Here is a 21960-nt window from a genome sequence, read left to right as displayed (position 1 = left end):
ATGCTGAGAAACACTTGTACATACAGCTGGCCCGGGATAGCCTGGGAGTCCTCCTCCTCCTCCAGCCTTCACATCGAATGACTCAAACTGGGGAGAATAGTTCTGTAGCAAAGAGACCAGGTAGATAGGATCATGTTGATATATAGATCATAGTTCTTTTCAAAAGCATTTAGAAGTGCATGCAATATCTACTATTCACTGATAGAAACTTTCTGCATGCCAGAGGATGTAGTGTGTATTATTTAATTATCTTGCTTATCTTGTCTCACTGTAGCTTCGGATACAAACACTTGTTTATGCAATGCACAAATCATTCAACTAACTGCATGCAATGTTAATTACAAACAATCTGTTCCTATATGCTCTTACCCAAAATATTATTTCTAAGTAATATTCACAGCATTAGAAACATACTATTTGAGATGAAAGAGCTTTGAGAGCATATAACCTGACATTCTCATTTTGAGCAAAAAAAGATGAAGTCAAATTATTTTCCCAACAGTTAATAATACAAATAAAATGTATTATCTCCTGGCTTCTGATTAGTATGCCAAACAGAGTCATCAAAAAATAAATATCCTCATAGAAAATAAGCACAAGAACAACAGAAAGGCTTATGTGTTTATTGGATTTCTTTGGAGATTATTATATTTTGAATTGTAGGCTTAGCAATGGGTTCTGTTCGGTACCAGGATAAGAATAAGTTAGATAGTATCTTTTGCTTCCTGTTGATTGGCCATTTGAAAATCATCATTTTAAATTCATAGTGATTTGTATATTTGTTATTTAATTTTTCCTAACTCCAACACAGCAGATAGTGTGTTTTGTTTATGCGTTTGGTTATTTTTTTACATGCAGAGTTAGTTAGTTGCCATGCTTTTCAAGAGGAGCAGGTTCTGGAGGCTTGTGCTCTGAAGACTTGGCAAGAGCAGCAGCATAGGCTTGAATCATCCTGTCAACTTGAAGTCTATAGAGTTACAGCTCTTCAACCACATTTTGTTCAAACTTTCAAAGGCTTCACCTTTGGCATTATAAGGGGAATACGGCACAGCAATTTCTAAGCTTTCTATGTTAATTCTTTTGGGAGTTGATGGTTCATTTATCAACCTGCCTGTTAAGAATTTGGGAAATTTTGCAAATATACAGTAGCAGTAGCATCAGCATTATGAGGAAAAGTAAATCTTTATAAAGCACTTAGAATAATGCCCAGCACTTATAAGCACTAAATACGAATTTGTAAAATATATAAAACAGAGAAAAGATATAAGAAACCCACAAACATGAGAAGAAAGGAAATGAAGTGGGGGGGATCTTTTTATCCTGGAACTTATTACCTGATTACCAGTAGGGCATGATTCACAGATTCCAGGGGGGCCGGGAGAACCAGGGGAACCTGGTTGTCCTGGAATACCAGGGTCACCATTTCTCCCAGGAATACCAGGAGGACCCTAAAAATAAATAAATAAATTGATTAATTACAATTTTTTTTAAATAATAGAAAAAAATTAATAAAACAGTGAAAAGTCCTACTGATTAAGAATCATTATCAAATTGTAGCTTCTCTACTTTATATTGTGAGGAATCGGTATAAGAGATAGATTTTCTTGGGAATATATACATTTTTAATCAAATCATGTGAATAATTTCAGTGCCACTTATTCCTTTGTATATTGACCTATACTTTATTTTTCAAACTGATAATGGGCATGAAGACATATATGAAGTCTGGGAAACTTGACTCTTTACATGTATAATTATGGATTCTCAGTTGGAGTTACTTTGTGTCATTATTTAAATATGCCCTACTAAAGGAAATGTATGAATAATGAAAGTTCAAATATGGATAGGCTATAAGAAAAAAAAAAGCAAACTACCCAAGGAACTAATTTCATTCCACTGAAGGATGTTTACTTACTGGATCTCCCTTGGGGCCTTGAGGTCCATGGCCATTAGGAGGGCGAGTAGGCTAATAAATGGAAAAGGTACGGATTAAACAAGACACAGGAACAACTTTTCCATGAAGTACATCCCAGTTTTCATAATTATTTCTTATCCTAAATCATATCTAATCCCTGGTTCTAAACTGGAACATTCACTTTTTACATGTAATACAAACATGATTGACAGACATTACTTTCACTTCCTTTTAGGCTCCTATGATATAGGAACTATTTATAAATTTAAATATAAATCTTGAAGATGTACAAATTCTTTAAACTCACAGCTGTTGGAGGCTGTGGGCAAACAGCACAACATTCTCCAAACGGGATTTCTGGGTTGGGACAGTCTAATTCTTGGTCGTCACATATTATGTCATCACAGAGAACTGAACCTGAGTCACAGACACATATTTGGCATGGTTCTGGCTTCCAGACGTCTCTATCCGCATAGGACTGACCGAGATGGGAGCATCTTCCGTCAACAACTGGAAAATAAGTAAGATGGTGTGATATTTTCTTATGTTTTGCTGAAATGTGGTTTTTGTTATGCTGTCATGACTATTTCCAACAGACAAAGTGGAGATAGTCTGAAACAAATAATTTCAGCTTTTCATTAAACTAATTTGTGATTATGTTCTTATGAGCATGCTTAGGTAAAAAAAATCCACAAAGTACCAAGAATGTCATATTTTCCCTATATGATATGCTAAGTAATAAGAGATTGCTTAAAATATCAAATCTGTTTATTAACCTCACATTGGTGCACCATAGTAAAGTTTCCTTAAGGTCAGTGAGTATTTTATTTCATTTAGGGTAAGAATTTAACAGCAATGGAAATCTCACAAACATGTAAATATTTATTTATTAACTGTGCAGTTGAAAACAAGCCTCTCTACCCAATTGTTGTTCTTTGCTTTAACAGTAGATGGGATCATTAAACTATGAGGATAATTTTGTCATTACTTTTGAAGACTTTCTGGATTTTATTAACCCAGTTGAGAAATTCAGGGGAAAACTCAGCTACTCTTGGCAGCATAACACTCTTCTGGATTCCTGGGGAAACTTTAACAAAGCTTATTGTATATATTGACTATCATTGCTAGCTCTGTTTGGCTTTAGTAAGTCAACATGATATGACATAATACATTGGATATCCCATATGGATATAAAGAGGCTCCCAACAATCAATCAATCAATCAATCAAATAAATAAAATAAATAGTTTTTTATTTTATTTTTTATTTAATAAATATTGGCAAGAAATCAGGAAAAATATAAGGAAAAATATGAATCATGACCATGTGTATTTGTGGCTTAAAGCGGTCAAAAATTTGCTTCAACCAAAATTTTAGACTCTTTCCTAATTATATGTAAGGTATTGAAATTTCACCAGCTGTTATGAATGAATCAGCTTAAGGGTTGCCAAAATAAAACCTGGTCTCAATTCTTAAAGCATTAGCTGTGGATTGTGGTTAAAGACAACTTTAGTTTTTGAGAATTACTATGATGGCTTGCCAGTAACTGAGTAAATAAATAAGAAGTTTCTAATCATCTGCAAAAATTTTTGCAAACAGCAAATGATGTACTGCTTAGTATTTGTATTTTTCTGAAAAGTGAATTTTTATTTTCTCAGAGCCCAGATATTTTAAATGACTGCTGAAAGAGGCCTGCTTGGAGGAGTGAATAGTTACCAACTACACTTTTTGCTGCCTTGAGGCCTGTCGTGCGGGGTGACGGCGGGGCGGCCTGCGGGGTCTCTGCTCCCGCTCCCCACATAAGAACGCAGGACATGGTGAGGCCAAAAAGGAACACCCACGGAGCCATAGGTAGGGGAGTCATACCACTATGGTCTCACTGGAGGCTGGGTTTACACGACGTGCGACCTGCTGTCCGCTTTGCTGCCAGCCGACCAACTCTCCTCGACTCTCCTTACTCTTCTTCAGTCTCCTCCTTCACTCTCCTCGGCTCCCCTCTGTAGCCTCGGCAGTTATATCAGTGACCAATGGCTTAATGGCTACAGCTGATGGCCATCCACTATCTGAGCCAGCACCTCTCCACCTGAGGCCGAGAGCCTGGAAACTGCTTTCTGGGGCTCTGTCCCCACAAGGCCTTTATGTGGGTCCTGAGATTTTTACATCTGGATACAGATGTAAACTGCATACAGCCATGAAGATCACCTTTTCAAGTTCCTGTTTCTTATATCTTCTCCATATCTCAAGTAATAATGATTTAAGTTCATGCTAAATACTTTGGGTTAACAGGTTCAGCTGGTTTAGTAAAAGTTCACAGAAAAGGAGAATTTCAGAACCTATACACTCTACACCATACTGAAATTGCCTCCATTCCTTGTTTCCATTTATGTGTGCAGATACAACTTGCATGATCTTGTGCAGAACCCTTGATCGATTCAAGAAGTTTTAAAGTTCCTTCGTTGTGTTCCAATTACCTCATGTGGTCTACAGCTAATAAAAGAAAGCATGATTGTTTTATTGCAATTTCAAGTAGGCAGGAAAGAATCCGTTTATTTAAAAAAGTTATTCTAGTTCCTCCTCCATGTTTGAAACAGATATATGAGAACAGTGAGAAGAAATATTGTCTAAGCTTTTAAAGGAACATTCCTTTATACTTAGTGAGTATAAAAGCTGAATGTCAAATGCTTAACTAATGCAAATGAAGTAGGCCTATTTAAGTGTGTATGAAAGATATGCTTAAGAGAGGCACAATCTTTTTCATATTATTATGAACAGCAGTAATCTAGGAGGGTCTAGGCATAAAAATCCTTGTTCTGTAAACATAACTGATATCTTCATTTAAGAACCAAGTTCATTGTTTTTCACAAAAGGCCTGAAAGTTTTAATAAGATGGACGACAGTTTAATAAAATTGCATGAAATACTTTTCTCGATCTTTGCATTGGCTTCCTTTTCTTAAAAGGAATCATTTTAAAACTTTCCCTAAATTAACTTCATATGAAATGTCTTAACAGATTTGTTTTAGCTAAATATTTCCCCATTAATTACGTGGATTTCAGGCTTTCCAGCCCCCTTGAAAATACTACTAGTGTACAGAATACTGATTATAGTTGGTAATACTGTATTGTATACTTGAAAATTGCCAAAACCAGATCTTAAGTGTTTTCAACACACACACACACACACACAAAATAACTATGGGGTGATGGATGTATTAACTTGATTGTGGTAAGCATTTTACAATGTATATCAAATCATCACATTGTACACTTTATATACAATTTTATTTGTCCATGCTACTTCAGTAAAGCTGAGGAAAAATACTACTAGTTTAAACTAATAATTCTTTTAGCTCTGTCTCTGGATCAGGAATGTCTACATTTAACACAGGGCTTATGTTATAAAACATTATGTATTGAATATTAATGGCACATTACAGACAAATGAGGATAACAGTTAAATTAAAGCTAGAGTCAAGCAGCTCATATTTTAAATAACTTCTTATGTTCTAAATGTGCCTTAAAATTGACAAAAATCCTCCCTTGTGTATTCATCCTCTTGTTTATGTCCCATTGAAGGTGTCATCACATCAGTAGAAATAAGTATTTTCCATTTGCTCTGCAATCTATTAAATAAATGAACACAATTATTTACTTATTAAACTTGTAAACAAATTCGTTAGAATTGGGATAAACCCAATGTTATGTAAATGAAAATTGTTATTCAGCCTTATATTTCCAAATTTTATTAGACACCATGTACATTATGCTTTTTAAGTTCTCAACAGAAAGTTGAGTCATTTTAGAGTACTGCTTTTTTAAAAGTGATCTTGATCTAAGTGAAAAAAAAACAAAGTTGGAATGTTTGAAAAATAAGAATTAATTCAGTTTTGTGTATTGCCATAATTTATTTCACATCCATTTGAAAGAAATTTGGCTCTCCTGAGAAGTCAGTTCCTATAGAAACTTGTGGCTGAAAGTCAAATTTTCCTCTATGGCTTTGTTGAAAGAATGGGGAGTTTTATGCAGTTTCCTCTAATTTCTTGTCCTGTGCATGACAAAATATGGTTGGCAGTATGTTCTCCTGGAAGCTAAAATGTACACAGAGGTCTCATGGCTCTCAGTTTTAGCACTATAGACTAATTACACATGGGAAAATCATGGCAGAGTCAAGGGAAAAAATGTTTTGTTTCAAGAGGAATAAAATGTTCCAGTTATCCACTTGCAGCCTTTAGAAATGGAATAAGTAGTGGGATTCATAAATAATAGTCTTCTCATATTATTCCCTTCTTTTCTTAGATATCTAAATTCAGAGCTATCTTGATTAAAAAAATAAGTTAAATACTTTTGCAAAAATGTTAAATAAAGGGCAAATGATCTCATTTTTACTACTTGATAAGTAATAGATTTTCCAATTACTTCCTTTATTGTTATTGCTTAAACTGAGTCTCCCTGTTCCAATTTGTAATTAATTTTAAACTTCATCTTCTATAAAGTACAGTACTGAAATAAATTTATTTGTGGTCACATAAGCAATGCCTTAGACTAAGTCATCTCCTTACTGGTATCTAAATTACAAAATAAAATGAAGCTAGTATATGACATAATCCACTCCTAGCTTCTTTTTTTCTGAGCTCTGTTCTGGAACTTCTGAGAAAAAGAAAACCAAGTAACATAATCTAGTATTTTTAGATGTGCTTAAAACTTTCCCTTTTGTTTTCACTCTTTAAATATTATTTTGTGTTGATTTTATTGCTGTAACTAAAAAATTAATGCAAGCTATGTTTGTCTTAATTCCATTTTGGGAGTAAAAATAATATGCCCTAAAACATCCAAAGTGTTAATTTAGCTTGAGTGACAAGTTTAATATTTTTCTCTTCTCTTCTTACTGATACATATGATATGTAAGTTATCATAACATTATTTTCCTGTTTAGAAAGTTGAATATTTTGTAAGTGTATATGGGGAGTTCATATAGTTTCAAACTGAAATATATTTGGTTTTTAAATGATAGCAATGTTTGGATAACATACATTTTTATTAAGTATGTTTCTCTTGTTTATATATTTATAAGAATATATCGAAATGTTAGTTAAAAAGGACTTTGAAGGAAATATTTGTAGACCTATACAGATGGACAATTTCAATTTTAAAATGTTGTTTTGCATGGACAAGGTAGATTCTGCTTATTCTTGTCCCAATCAAAAAAAAAATATATATATATGTATATATATACATATGTATATATATACATATATATATATACATATATATATATACACATATATATGAATCATTGTTTCTAGATATTTTCTTTTTTTTAATTTATTAGTTTCAGGTGTACAAGACAAGGTAATACTTAGATAGATATTTTCTTATTTTATTTTTTATAGACATATGATTTTATGTTTCCAATTAAAATTTTTCTTTAGATGATTAATGTTTTGTCCTGAAAAATAAAATAGAGAATTAGAATTAAAAGTATCATATATCTAGCAATCAGCAATTGCATTATAATCTGATTAGTAACAAATTATAGAAATAGTAAAGAATATATATTCTACTTGTTTTGTTCTAGTTGGCACACATCTTTAAATTTTACATCTGATAACCAAAAGTTTACATCTTGCCTTCCCTATTACTAAGTCACTAAGTGCTTTAATTTCTTTTTTGCAGTATTTTGATTAGGCTTGTATGGAATCTCTCATGCTGTAGGCATTGTCCTGAGTGCTTTGCATATGTAGTTTACTTAACCCTCCCAAAGGCCCTAGGATATAAACGCTATCCTAATCTTCAATTTACAGATGAGGAATCTGAGACACAGAGACACAAGTAATTTCTCCAAGGTTATAAAATAAGAAAAGCTAAGATCAGAACCTAGGAAAGCTGTCTCTAAATTTGATACTCTCAACTACAGCATTCTATTCCCTTTCTGCAGTTTCAAGGGCAGTGTAGAATTAAAGAAGCCAGCTTCAAAAGTTCTGTTCCATTATTATTTCTCAACCCTACAAACTTAAAACCAGACTCTGAAAAGGTAAGCTTTGTAAAGGGATACCAGTTTTCTACAGAATATCTTTTCTATCTGGTCTCAAACCAAGAAGTTAACATCTGGAGTTAACTGTTGAATTCTATTGTTATTTTCTCCTGACCTTATGAAAAAGAATTATATCTGCAAGGCCACCCTAATGACATCCAGACCACCAACAGGATTAACATGTGACTGGAAAACCTAGCATACCTTTACTATATACAGAGAAGTAGGATTCCAACAGCAACAGCAACAAACAGATAAGAGGCTTCTGTATCCAATGCAAAAAAACATTATTAGGATGTCTCATTAAAACATTGATTTTCAGATAATATAGCTACTAAATAATTCATATTAATGAACTTCTAACTTCATTAGAAAGTTTCCTCCTAAGTTTGGACATTATGAACATACTATGCACCTCCATAGAGTGTTTCTCTGATTTCAATTAACTGAATAAACACAATCCCTGTTTGCCCTCATCCACACCAAATACTATAGCAAACAAAGCTACAGAAAAAGAAATGCTATTTTACTGAAACACTAATTTCTCACTGGGAATTTTCAAAGCAAATTTAATTTTTAATAGTTTCTGAATCCTTTATCTGATCCTTACATTTTTCAGGCGTTTTAAATTTTACCCTCTTCTTTGAACTTTTCATTTTGTTCATTAAGCTCACATTTTAAATGGCAGTTCTTGACCCCAGTTATGGAAAATACAAGGGTTCTGTTAGTTAATCTGAAAGGAATCCACTTTCTGCTGTGTTTTCATTAGGCACAGACAGAAGTTCCAGTGGTTAATGTAACTCCCCAAACTGCAGTTAACAAATGATTTGTGTAAGAATATCTATCTCATTTTTTCCGTTGTCATCTTGACATGAAACAGGCAAAGTTTCCCCTTTGAAAGCTCTGGATTTTTTTCTTTTTAATACCATATGACCCTCCCCTCTCCCACCCAGCTTTCTTTTTGAGTATGGAAAACAATGAGACTGAGGTTTTTTTCTTTTCCAGGGAAAACTGTTTTAAAAGAAACAGTCCACTGAGACGTTTCCAGAAAGTGATTGTAGACCTGGAAACTTTACAAATGTTTTTCATGTCCAGCAAAGGCATGTTTAAAACTTTAACTCAAGCAATCCACTTTAATCACTTCAAGACGGTGATATCATTTGATGTTACAAAATGAAAGAACTGGGCTACAAAATCTTTGGAACTCTGCACCAAAGGAGTCATCCACAATGAAAAGCATGCAGTTTCGGTAGATGGCACTCTTCTCTTTGAACGACAACTCAGGGTCTGGCAAGTGACTCTGGGCGAGGAACAGGACCTTTTCTGAGGAGCTATCTTTTAGTCTCACCTCTACTCCTAGAAAACTTACAGCCAATGACTCTTGATGTTTAAAAATAAACCCATAGATAAGACATCAATCCAGGAATCTTAATTAGTTAAAAGGCACATAATCGCACTCTTTCCTTCTTTCCCAGAAATGTTCCAATGGCTTTGCTGGCTCTTACAATACTGAGATGTTTAATTCCAGAATTTAATCACAGTATATATTTACTTACAGGCCTTTAGGTCATCTGATGTTGAATACTCTGGAGGTGGTAAGGAAATGCAAGGTATCATAAATGAAAAGCACACATTTTTGTATTAATACTTTACTTACTGAATTTGTATTACTACAAAACTCAAGATAATTTCTGGTTAAGTCATAAGTGAGCCTCTCGTTTAAAAAAATGATTTACAAATTCAAAGTTCAGTGCTTAACGGAAAAAAAATAATCTACCTTTTTTCACCTTTATAAATGTATTAGCTCATCTATTTCCTAGGAAAATATATAATTTTTTTAGCATGTCCTTTCAGTGACAAACTGTTACAAAAATAAGAAAATCTATATACTCTGAATTTAATGCATATTTTATTTCCTCTACTTATCTAGGATTTAATAGAATTTTGGTTCTTGCCTTAACTCTGCCATTTTCTAGTTGTGTAATCTCAACTAAAGCAATAAATCCATGTTAGATGTCTGAGACTGAACTATGTGAGCAATTATGCATTCTCTCATCTTAAAAATACAATTGTTCCTTCTGATTTTATGCTAGATTTTTCCCCATTAATTAGGTATGTTTAATTTTAGGGGCAACACAAACCAGAAAACTAGAATGCTACTTGACCTGTAACAAATTCTCTTTTTTAAAGCATAATGGAAAATAGACTCTTATAACTTGTAATAAGAAAGGAACTGATTCTCTGAATCCATTTACAGTTTTGTAATTCTAAAATAATTAAAACCTACAGTTCATTATCACAATGGAATTAGCAAATTCACAAAGTATAAGTTCAAATGTTAAGACACTTTTAATTAAAGTTTATCTCCCTGCCCTAACAAAGCAATATTATTTAGCAATATCTACTTATGCATTGATCTATCTATCTAATAAGCAATACTAAAAATATTTATGTCGAATAAGGACTACATCAGAAACTTGAAAAATATTCCAAGAAGTTGTTATATGTTATATGTTATATGTAGGATTATTATATGTGGAATTTTGAAAATGGCCTATGTGTATTTGGCAATATTTTATCAATAATATACTTATTTTCTTGGGAAGTAGAGTTTAATATTTAAAATTCACACATGAATATTTAAAAATCTCATTATGAAATAGGGAATCCAGCTGTGTAACCTTTATGTTGGCATTGGTTATGCCTGTCAGCCACTAGGCGGTGAGTCTTTGTGCTTAAAATCTGGCATGTTTATAAACTACAGGAAATATGAAATAGACCACATTTCTCCATTGGTGGAATAGAATACATGAATTAAACAGAGCTTTCACAAATGTGTAAAAAGATCAAAATTCTTTGTGAGGATATGTTTTGGGTTCCAGAAAATTCATGTGAGTGCACTGGAAGTTGGTGTTCATAAGAGCTGTGCTGTTTTTCTCTGGGATTCTCAGGACATGTAAAAGAAACCTCTACTCCAGAACTACATATGATTATTCTCAATGTGCTGTATATTCAGCCAGCTACTGTAATCTCCCTTAAGCTACTCCACCAGCAGAATTTTCTTGAAAATCCTATAGGGAACATAAGATGTACTATCTTAAAATACCTGAACATTTTTATCATGACAAACAAAAACAGTAAGCTGAACACAATTCCTTTCAACTTCTTTTGAACTTAAAAGTACACAATGTATCATAGCTCTTTATTATTTTCATAACTATTTGTTATTTTCTATAGCTAAAGAGAAAAAGGAAAGTAAAAATAATTCATGTGATGTAAAGATAATGTAGGTATCAAACATTTTTGTTTCTCTATAGTTAGATTTAGAAGAAAATTAGTCACAGTGCTTCTGGAAGATTGTAACCACCAATATTTTGTCAATCTTTGAACAGAACACTAAAGGTTTGTAGACATTTCAATAAATGGGAATTGTGATTTTTTTTTTCCCCTCAGAAATCAGCAGAATTTAAGAGCTTGAGGAAAGGTAAAAGTCTTTAATTAGGTGGGGGTGTGGTAATAGTGATTTGGTATTCTAGCCAAGGACTGGGAGTTGTGGCATCTTCTGGGAGGGACAGAATGGGGAGGAAATATGGAGAAAAATGAGAGAGTAAGGAGGAGTGAGGATTATTAGAAGAAAAAGGGGGAGGAGGGAAGAAGAGAGAAGAGATGAAGGCATAGGGAGGACAAATAATGATGGGGTGGGTGATGGAGAAAAGGAAGAGGGAGGAGGAGAGATGAGGAGAGATGGGCTTGCTTAGGAGGGGGTAGGGCAATGATGAAGGAATGAAAAGGGGGAGGAGATGAAAACGAGCCAAAAGGGGTGGAGAGATAAGGAGGGGAAAGGAAGGGAGAAGAGGAATAAGGGGGAGAGGAAATGAAGGAAAGAAGGAATATGGGTGTTTCTTTTCTTTTGTGGCTACTACATAACTGAAGAAACGTCATTGGGTGTTTCCTCCCTACTTACATATATATGACCTACGAAGACATCAAAGATGTTTTTTCGAAAAAAGCAAAGAAATCCATTTCAGACATCATGTTTGCAAAAACTATTGGTTTAAATGTAGACATTTTTGATCATGTGCAAATAGAAATTAATGTGTAATTATTTCTACTAGCACCTTCAGATTTAACATTTAAATATTTACTTCTATGAAAGTTTATTTTCCAATTTGTCCAGTATTTTCATGACTAAGGGAAACATCTAAATTAAAAGAAGTAATTTCACATAATCAAATAATAAGGTAATTATTGATTTGGGGGAATTAGAGCATAAACATCATTGTTTGCACACTTAATAGAAAATCCAACAAATTAACTTTTTTGAAGTCAAATAGTACTAATGACTTTACCTTATTTGCAGAAAGTCAAACATTCCTGTTGAAAATATTTTAAAAAAATATTCTCTTTATTAATGCAAATGTAGTTAAAATATAGAACATATGTAAAACACTAGACCCTTAAAACAAACTATTAGAAAATATGTATTAACCATGTAAGTGTTTGAAACAAAATAAAAACAGGAACCATGAAACATTTTGAAAATTTTGAATCCACTTAAAGGGTTGAAGATATTATTTTGTTGCCATTTTATAGAAATCTATTCAGTAATTCTAATAATGTGTAGTATTTTCCTTTAGCGTATTCATAGTGCATGCTATTTTTCAAATGAATTATCTTGTTGGGAAAACAATGTGCGACATTCTATTCTTACAAAGAATTCAGCATACAAAGGAAAGAATAAAGGTATTACAAGAGACCAATAACTTCCAGACTGCCTAGGGAAGCATTCCAAGATGTTAACAATCCAGGAGGGGAACTTTTTAAAGCCATTTTAAAGGTTTCCAGTGCCGTTAACATGAAAACAAGTTAGTACAAGAACATCTTTATCTTAAACAACCAGAGAACTTTTAAACACAAAAATGACAATATTCTTTCTAAGCAAATTTTAAAAAGCACCATCATGGTCAGTTCTAGCTTCACAATTGGGAGTTTACAGGGAAAATGATCTTTTAGGAGACTGATTTCCCCTTTATACCTATTTGCAAGGAGAAATAAAGACAAAAACCCCATAAAGTTTCTTGAAATCAGTGCCTACTCACCTTCTGGGAGCTGTTGTGCCAAAATAACAGTGGGATGAAGCAGAGCAAGAAGTAACCAGGTCCCCTTTTGCACAAAGCTCATCATGTCTAAATATCAGACATGAGACTCTTTGTGCAAAAAGGAGAAAAGAAAGCAATTCAAAGTAGCACCATCAGTTGTTCCCTGCCCTTCAGCACCGGGCCCGTCATAAAACTCAGCCACTGAGATTCTTTTGCTTTGGCCTTAAATAGGAAAAAGTTTGGCTTCCCTCACTTTCCAGCCCCTTTCTGAAATATGAGAGCAGCACCCATCCCCTTAGCAGTAAAAGAAATGATTAATATGTCTTTTTCCCTTATAGAAGACACAACCCACAAAGTAAGAAAAATAGCACATCTGGAGCTTATGTGCATCTGTTTATGTATTAGTTTGTTACATATTTGGTCACATATATGTTTGTATAACTTAAGAATATGTATCAAAATGCTCTGCCTTATGTTTTAACAAAAGAATTAAATGTATGTATTTTTTATTTCTCCTTATAACATTAACAACTGCATAATTTTGAGAAAGTGCTTGATGTCTTTTCCCTGGGCATGGCTAATTTGCAAATCTTATCTTCCTAGAAGTGTTTTATATTGGGATTTTGCCAGATTCTACTCTAACTCAATTTAAAGAGGGAACTGTGAAAGATTAACTGAAAGAAAAGCCCGTTTGTCCCTTCTACTCATCCACCCACTGTAGGTCCTGGAAGTTTAATTTCAGACAAATGTCAAAAGATTAAGTATCTGAGCTATGTTTGAATGGCATCTTAAAAGTTAGATACTTATCTATAGTTATTTCTATTTCTCATAAATTTCTTTAGCCAACCAAAGTGATTTCTTGTGAGATTTCAAATTTTTATTCTGCTTATGAAAGCCAGAACAGATTTTTCTGGAGAAAGATTTAGCCTTTTCATGTCTTCAGTTTTTTTTTTAAGAAACAGGAAGAGAGTTTATCACATGGAATATCAAAAAAGCACCAGAAAAAGTTCTCATTCTATTTGAATTGGTATAAAGATTAGTATAAATATTTCCAAATTTAGACTTCCATGTGTATAAATTTCAGGCCACATTAACACAGCTTTTCAATGTATTTCTGGATCTAAGGATTAATTTCTGGGACATGTTTGCAAAAGGGGCATATACCATTTATAGGTCTTTAATAAATCTTTTCAAGAAAAATATGCTTATCCACATTGTCAAGATATTTCTAGTAATCAAAATATTTCTTTATGCCCTAATCATCAGTCCGTAATTCTTCATTCATCTCTACATTTTACACTGGTTTTCCAATTCTAATCAAGATCTTTGCAATTTATCCATGCTAACTTAACCATGCCCACCTCCATTCATATATGTGCACACAAAATTCTCCCCACCTCACACCAACTCATGGAAGTCACTTCTTTAAGATCCAGTTCAAAACTTTTTTCTTTACACTTGTTTTCATCTTTCTCTTTTCCCCCATTCATGTTATTTAACTTTTACTCAATTCATACGTTATATGTATATTCCCAGGTGTACATATATTCTATAAGCTTGGACAGTGGAACACTTACTTGTCTCCAGGTATAGTTTAAACACACACACACACACAAAGATGTCCCAGTGTAGATGACTTCATCTGATGACAGGAAAGGAGAACTAGGTGACCCAACCTCTTGTGTATCTTCTGATTTTAGATTGAGGAGTCACTACTTGAAAGGAAAAAAAAGTAACTATTGAGTGGTCATGAAAATAAGCTTTTTTTTCTGGATCATTGTTGAGATATTGGGGGGGAAGACTGTTATACATATTTCTATCTTCCAATCATCTTCATCTTACAGTTTAAAAAAATTCCCTTGTGTTCAAACCAATTCAGACACATAATTTGTTTTTCTCCTGTGTGTTTGATACTTGCATAAAATTCATATATCGATATTCATTACCTTATTGTTTTAAATGGTCGATGAAGTCAAAATTTATTGAATTTTTTCAATAGAATTATTTTCCACTGTGAAAAATTAGATATATTGTTTTTCTAAAATAATGCTTTTTATGCTTTATTTTAGGTATTACATGTACAATTTCTATTGTATTTCTGGTTTGCCCTAAAATTCTTATCTGATTAGCTATTCAAATAAAAATTTTATGCTTAGGAGAAAAATTCATGATTCATGCATTCATTTAAGAAATGTTGGTTGATAATTGTGCATTAAAGTATTGTTGTATCTTAAGGTATCTGTGAGGAATTCAGAGATAAGAAATCTCATCCTCCAGATTTTCTGATTTAGCATTCTTCACCTCCTCGAGCATATTTGGAAGTCCTGCACATGGATCCTTTGCATTCTGTGTCCCAGATCCTATCCCTCCTCCTCATGTCAATGTGTTTTCTAATCCAGTGTCCAGATGGTGGTGGATTTCAGCTGGTGTCATGACTGGGTGAAATACACATGCGGATGATCCTATTATGCAATTCAAGAGCTGAGGTCCTCATAGAAATCTATACACACATTTCTTATTTCCTTCTATATATCCCTGACTTCACTGATATTAACCAGCTCACACAGACATTCCATGTTGCTCTCTGGATTGCATTTAGAGTTTTAACAAATCTAAACATCTACACCAGCTAAAGCACTGATTAATCTGGCTCTCCTTTAACAAAGAGAGTGACTGGAAAGATGAGGCAAAGCAAGGGTGTGGCAAATTATCAACCAAAAATTCAAATCCTTTCCAGTTCAGTGGAAAACGGAGCTTGGGAAGAGATGCATAAGCACAGCTGTGATGAACTCAGTAGGCCAGTGAATGTCAGCAGTGCTCTCTACAATGGCAATAAGAAAATCACTTATCTCCATCATGAAAAACAAATGGAAGAGAAGTCTCTTCTCTTCTCTTCTCTTCTCTTCTCTTCTCTTCTCTTCTCTTCTCTTCTCTTCTCTTCTCTTCTCTTCTCTTCTCTTCCTCTCTCTCTCTCTCTCTCTCTCTCTCTCTCTCTCTCTCTCTCTCTCTCTCTGCAGTCCTACTGCTTCATGCTTTTTTTGTTTTTAAGCCAAGGAGATACATTATTTTTATGGATATTTTTTATATGGTTTCAAATCACTGTAAGCTCCTCTAAAATGTATCTGTGAAAAAGATTCACTTAAAAATAGATTGAATCCACAGCAGAACTACAGCCTAAAACAGAATAACATCTAATTATAAAATACAATGCAAATTTTCTTTGCTATTCCTAGACAGGTGGATCAGTTCACTTCGTTTACATGGGTGAAACCACATTTGGAGAGTTCCGTCCCTTTAAAAGAATTTGAAGAAATACTAATATGTGTTTAGTAGAGCCAGAAATGTGGTTGAAAAACATATTGTAGCTGAAGAACTTGGGCATATCTAACCATAGATATTCATTTGAAGCAATGATATTGGTAGTGGGACATGATAGAGTAATATTTGAGTGATTACAATGACCAATTCTTCAAGACCTTTACTTTAATTTCCTTTTAATTACCAAGGTAGAGTTAAATGTCCCCTTAATTTTGTTACTATAGAAGTATATTGATAACCACTTCTCTTTAGCCTACAAATTTTACTTTTGGACAAGACTCACATTTCCTTGAAATTTAGTAAAATGAAGTGTAGTACAACATAACAATGTAATTACTTTGGAAACATGAATATCTCTATTCATCTCTCTTTCTCAATATAGATAGATAGGTGACATAGATAGATAGATAGATAGATAGATAGATAGATAGATAGATAGACAGATCTATCTATCTATACCCTTTGCTGTTAAGCCTTGTATTTTTCAGCTGAAAATTACCCTAAGATTGAACAGAAAGTTGAAAGAGGTTACATGACTTTCAAAATTACTCATTGGAATTGGAACTAAATAGCACACTTTCCAGAATTTTCTCACCATATTTTCCATTTAGATTAGTCACTTATTGTGGCAACAATTTTTTTATACAATTTAGGAATTGGGTGAATACAAATTTGGCACTTATTATTTTTTCTAATGAGAGATTGTAAAAAGATAGAGAAAAGAGAAGGGATAAAGTTATAGAGTTAATGGCCAGTTAGAAAAAAATAGTATTCTTCTGATTTTTGTTATTAATCTTTAGGTAATTTCAAGTATTGCTGTAATTTAAACATTTTTGCATAAATACTCATTGATTTATACTGAATAATGGAATCCATTCCTAGAGCATGCAAGAGAATTCACATATGTTTTGTGTGTGCTTATATGTGCATCTGTATGTCTATTTATATACATATATAAAAATATATATATATGTAAATATATATACATATATAAATATATATATACATAGATAAAGGTTGACAAAAACTTGAGCAAGGGAAATTTTCTGGAAACTGCCTTAATATACATAGTTGAGTTTTTAAAGTTTCTGAAGGATTATAACTACGTCCTCCTGAATAAAGTCTTTATACACGCATGTTTCAGTGATGATTTTTACCATCATAATTATTGTTGTAATTACACTTGAAAATTCATAGAAAGTTGGAATTCATCTCATTACCTAACACACTGACTCATCCCAGAACAGTGTGATTACTTTATAAATTTTGCCAGAAAGGTGACACAGAGCCTGGGATGCATTTTGTAGGAGTTCAGGAGTTCCCTGTTGGGTCTTCAGTTAACTTAATAATTCGCAGGATTGAAGCTCCACTCTGCAAATCCCACTAGAATCTATATCAAATACAATGTGTCCTCTGAGTCATACTTAGGAATTTTCAGCACTATCCAACACAGCTGCAATAACTTTTCAAATCTTGCCAATTCTGTTTGAAGATAAAAAGAAGGCCCAAATCACAATCTTCTGATAGAAGCATGAGATAAGCCAAAGCCAAACACTGGATTTGCATGCTTCAACTGGAGACTGATTTTAATTCCTATCAATATTTTTAATATTTATATACTCAATGGGGGCCCAGAATTATTTTTATATAAATCTTAAGGACATAGAGATTTAGAGACTTCTGCCCATCTTTCCCAAAATAAATGGAAGTAAATGTGGCCTTTCCATGTTTAACTTATGACAACTACTACTCTATGTAACTAACCCTTCTTCAGGTCAGCATGACTGCTCATATAAAAAATATTCTGCTGAATTGTCTGAAGACTTTATATTTGTCTATATGTTAAATCATGTTTAAATGAGCTCTATATTGAGGTATGTTATTGGTCTATGGAATAATACCAACAATAGATTCTTGGTTGAAGGAGGCTATGGCAAATGGGCTCCTTCTGTTCCCAAGGATCTAAGTGTTGCCCTCTGGAGTCTTGGCTTTCATGTGCCAATGTTCATTTTAGTAGCTTTACTTTATATTTATATTTATTTATATATTTATTTTATTTCTTCTTATAGGCCATTCTTACTTTTCACCCTGACTCCCAGTTTAAAATCATGCACAGCAGCAAGCATAGTCCCTTGTACAGAATAGGTATTGATAAATGTGAAAAAGAATGACTGGATTGGAATGGAGTATTTAAAACATTAAATACTTTCTGCCATCTTGGGGCTGTGGAGACTTACTAGAAATAGGATTTCTAAAATGGCTGGTATGTCTGGATAGCTGTGGTCCAAAGCCATTTTTACTTTCTTAAGTGGGGTCTCTGAAACCAGAGGGAGCACACAGCTCTTGTTAAAAATGAAGACGCTTAAGCCTGAGATAAGACTGAATTATATTTGGGCAAGACGTATGCTTATGTGTACAAAGCAAAAAACAACACAATGATCCTTGGTAGCAAACCAAACAAAATCAGAGTAATTTAGGGAATGGTCACTCATGCTCAGGGAAACAGTGGCATTCATTGTTTGTGCCAAATTCCGAAGCAATCTTCTTGCTAAGGCCATTGGACACAGAATCCATGTGATAATACACCCTTCAAGGATTTAAGCTTATTGAAAGGTAAATAAATAAAAGTGTGGGAGAAAAGTTAGGTGTTTAATAATATAGGCAGTTCTTAAAATTTACAAGACCCAGACCAGGAATCTGCCTCTATTCTACACCATTTTACAGATGTTAGCTACATTCCATGAAGTGATTAAGCCAAAATATCTGACTAATGAAAACAAACCATTCCAAGTAGGAAATTTCCACATAAAAATTATGCCATCTTGATTATTCAAAGTGCTAATCTTTGGGTGATGCTGAATAGATTATTATTACTTTATTTCTATTCTTTCATGTCCAGTCAGCTTCTCATTTCACACCCCCATGACAACAAGAGGCTCTTTTAGCTAATTGTTGATATGCAATTCATCCTTTTTAGACACTACCTGCTTAACAAATTGAATGGTTCTCTTTTTCCCATACCCAACATAATTATTTGTTTCCATGCCTTTGTTTATGCTGCCTCTCTATCTGAAATGATCTTTGCTCATCTCCACGTGCTCAAATCCTACTCAATTTTCCTGATTCAACCCAAATATTACCTAATATAGGAAATCTTTCTTATTCTTTCTGTTGAGATCATTCTCCTCCTCCTCTAATCTCCATTACCTTTCTCATGGCTCTAGTTTCTTTTAATTTATCTCCCTTACTAGACTGAAAGCTACTTCAGGGCAAGATTTGAGTTTATTAATCATTTTATACTCCATAGTAGTTTTACATGGCCTTGCATGTAGTAGGCTCTTGATTTTAAATCAAGAGCATGTGATTTAAAATATGAAACACTTAATCCAGAAAAATACATGTGAATTAATGTATATTTTTGTATCCTTTAGAACTCATATAATTTTCAATAACTTAATTATTCCCAGTATTTCCATCATTCTGCAAAAGGAAGGTCACTCTTTCCAGCATAGGAAGTCTTTGGATTTATAATGCATTTTTAATACCTCCAGATGTTATGAATTTATTTTTAAAATAGAAAAAATAAACAATAGAACTGTTTAGCAAACAAATTGAAAGCAGTCAAATTCTGTGTTTACCACAAATATCACAAATAAGAGATCACTAAAAAGAAAATGGAAAATGGAAAGTAACACAGGTATTTTACCTAGGATTATAAGAATGACAGAAAAGTCAAAAGTTAATTTCAAAATGAATTTAAATAATTGAACTAGAAATGTATCACAACTTTAATCTGTTTTACTTTAGGAGTAAAAATAAAATGCCATATAAACGAGAATCATGAGAACAAAATGCTTCAAGGAGTTCTCACCCTTTTTTGTTTAAATTCACTTTTCTTGATTCAATTTCTTTGCAGTTGAAATTAAAAAAAAAAAGTAAAATAACAAATCAAAATATTGAAATATCCCTTTCCTCCACAAATACAAACACCCACATGTAATGTAACACAAATGTTTGAAGCTTTGTTATGTATTGCTTGATATTTTTGGTTTAAATTCTGTGGGGAAGAGTGGAAACTTCAGTCTGCTTGAGTAAGTCAAGCGATATATAGCAGTCAGGGAATAGTATCCTTGAGAGGTCCCCTGTGTGAGAACTGAAACCCATTTTTTGCTTGTTAGGGGCAAAGTTAGCTGCAAAGTGGGCAGCCCCATTAACCTAGTCAGCATCAAGATTGTACCACTCTTGATTGCTGCCTTGTGTGAGTTTGAACAATCATTCCTAAAATTTCAATTAGGGTGTGACTAACAGTGGGAGGCCAACAGCTGAAGGTTAGTGATTGTGTGAGAGTTCCTTGACCTTCCCTATCTGCCAACTTCAAGTGGTATGAGCAACATACTCTTATGATGGGGAAGGGAAGAGAAAGAAAGAAATGTGTTTGCTAGTTATTAATTATGATGACTAAGAGAAAAATATCATGGCTAAAATAAGACTCTTGAGTTTTTTAAAAATACCAAAGTTACTATTTCCTATTCAAAATAGAATAAAAAGACTGATGGACTCTTTGAAATCATTATAGATTTAGTGGCAGAAAAGAAAAGGAGACACATCTTGGGAGATTTCACTGAAATTAACATCAAGTTGAAGACCGTAATTTTATATCCACACTGTTTGCTATAGCCAACACCAGAGCAGAGTATAGCCAGGCAGTCAATTGGGACAGCATGACACACCACTGGAAAAAATGATGTTGAGTACAAAGTTACAAGAAAAGTAAAATTATTATTGAAGCCACGTTAGCATACCCTGCTCATAATTATATCGGATTCTCTAGACACTTCTTTTGGAAGATTCCCCAAAACAAAAGCAGAAAAATTACATAAATGGTTTTCCAGTCCAACCTTTCTGATTTAGTGTGTCATAAGTTGCTTGCAGTATTTCTCCAAGTAGGGGATCCAGGAAAATTTCTAGAGGTTGTGGATTTTGGAATTTCACCAAATCGCTAATGATTGCTGCCATACTAGTTAATAAAATCCTTCCTAGCTGTTAATAAAAAAGAACCGTGACAAGTGAACCAGAGGAGACAAGTAGAGGAGAAAACAGTAGTAATGGTAGCCTCCAGGCATGCTGTGTGTACCCACCACGGTGTTAGCATCCTTCTTCGATGTTCTTCCCAGCACTATGTTGGTGTCAATTTTCTTTTCTTTGGCTAAGAAAGATAAAGATAACACTTCTCATTTCCTCTTGTCAATAACATAGAACTTAGGGGAAATGGGCATAAGGAGTTTGGGTCAAAGGTGTCTTAATTCACAGGATTTAAAGTACTGAAAAAGAATGTCAAAGTATAGGCCGTATTGAATGGCCACATTCCAAAAGGGCTTAATTTATTTTCTGGTAGTTGTTTATTAATTAAAATAATTTACTTGATTACTCAAAATTACTACTTTATATTTCCCACAAGGTTTTAAGCTCCGCAGGGAATGGGTTGTGCCTGCTGTGGTCACTGTTTGTCTAGTACCTAGTGCGCAGTTGTCCAGAGCAGGCACTCAGAAAGGACCCATTGGCTGATGAGATGCTGAGAATCTAGTCCGATACTAACGATT

The 21960-nt window shown here is 33.6% G+C and overlaps 1 protein-coding gene across 1 annotated transcript in view; it reads right to left on the bottom strand.

Moving 5' to 3' along the window:
- COL3A1 (collagen type III alpha 1 chain) overlaps positions 1-13345 on the bottom strand; it is a 40505-nt gene extending 27160 nt beyond the window's left edge. Inside the window, exons 1-5 of the mRNA XM_081051776.1 lie at positions 13043-13345; positions 2223-2425; positions 1916-1966; positions 1335-1448; positions 25-102 (exon numbers count right to left, since the gene is read on the bottom strand). Coding sequence (XP_080907902.1) covers positions 25-102; positions 1335-1448; positions 1916-1966; positions 2223-2425; positions 13043-13127 — 531 coding nt within the window. The 5' untranslated portion in view covers positions 13128-13345. The remainder of the gene's footprint in view (positions 1-24; positions 103-1334; positions 1449-1915; positions 1967-2222; positions 2426-13042) is intronic.
- Between the last annotated feature and the right edge of the window lie 8615 nt (positions 13346-21960).

This window comes from Rhinolophus hipposideros (genome assembly GCF_964194185.1).
Source record: "Rhinolophus hipposideros genome assembly, chromosome: 6".
In the NCBI taxonomy this organism is placed as follows: Eukaryota; Metazoa; Chordata; class Mammalia; order Chiroptera; family Rhinolophidae; genus Rhinolophus; species Rhinolophus hipposideros.
Note: the sequence above shows the minus strand (reverse complement) of the source record. Positions and strands in the feature narration are given on the sequence as shown.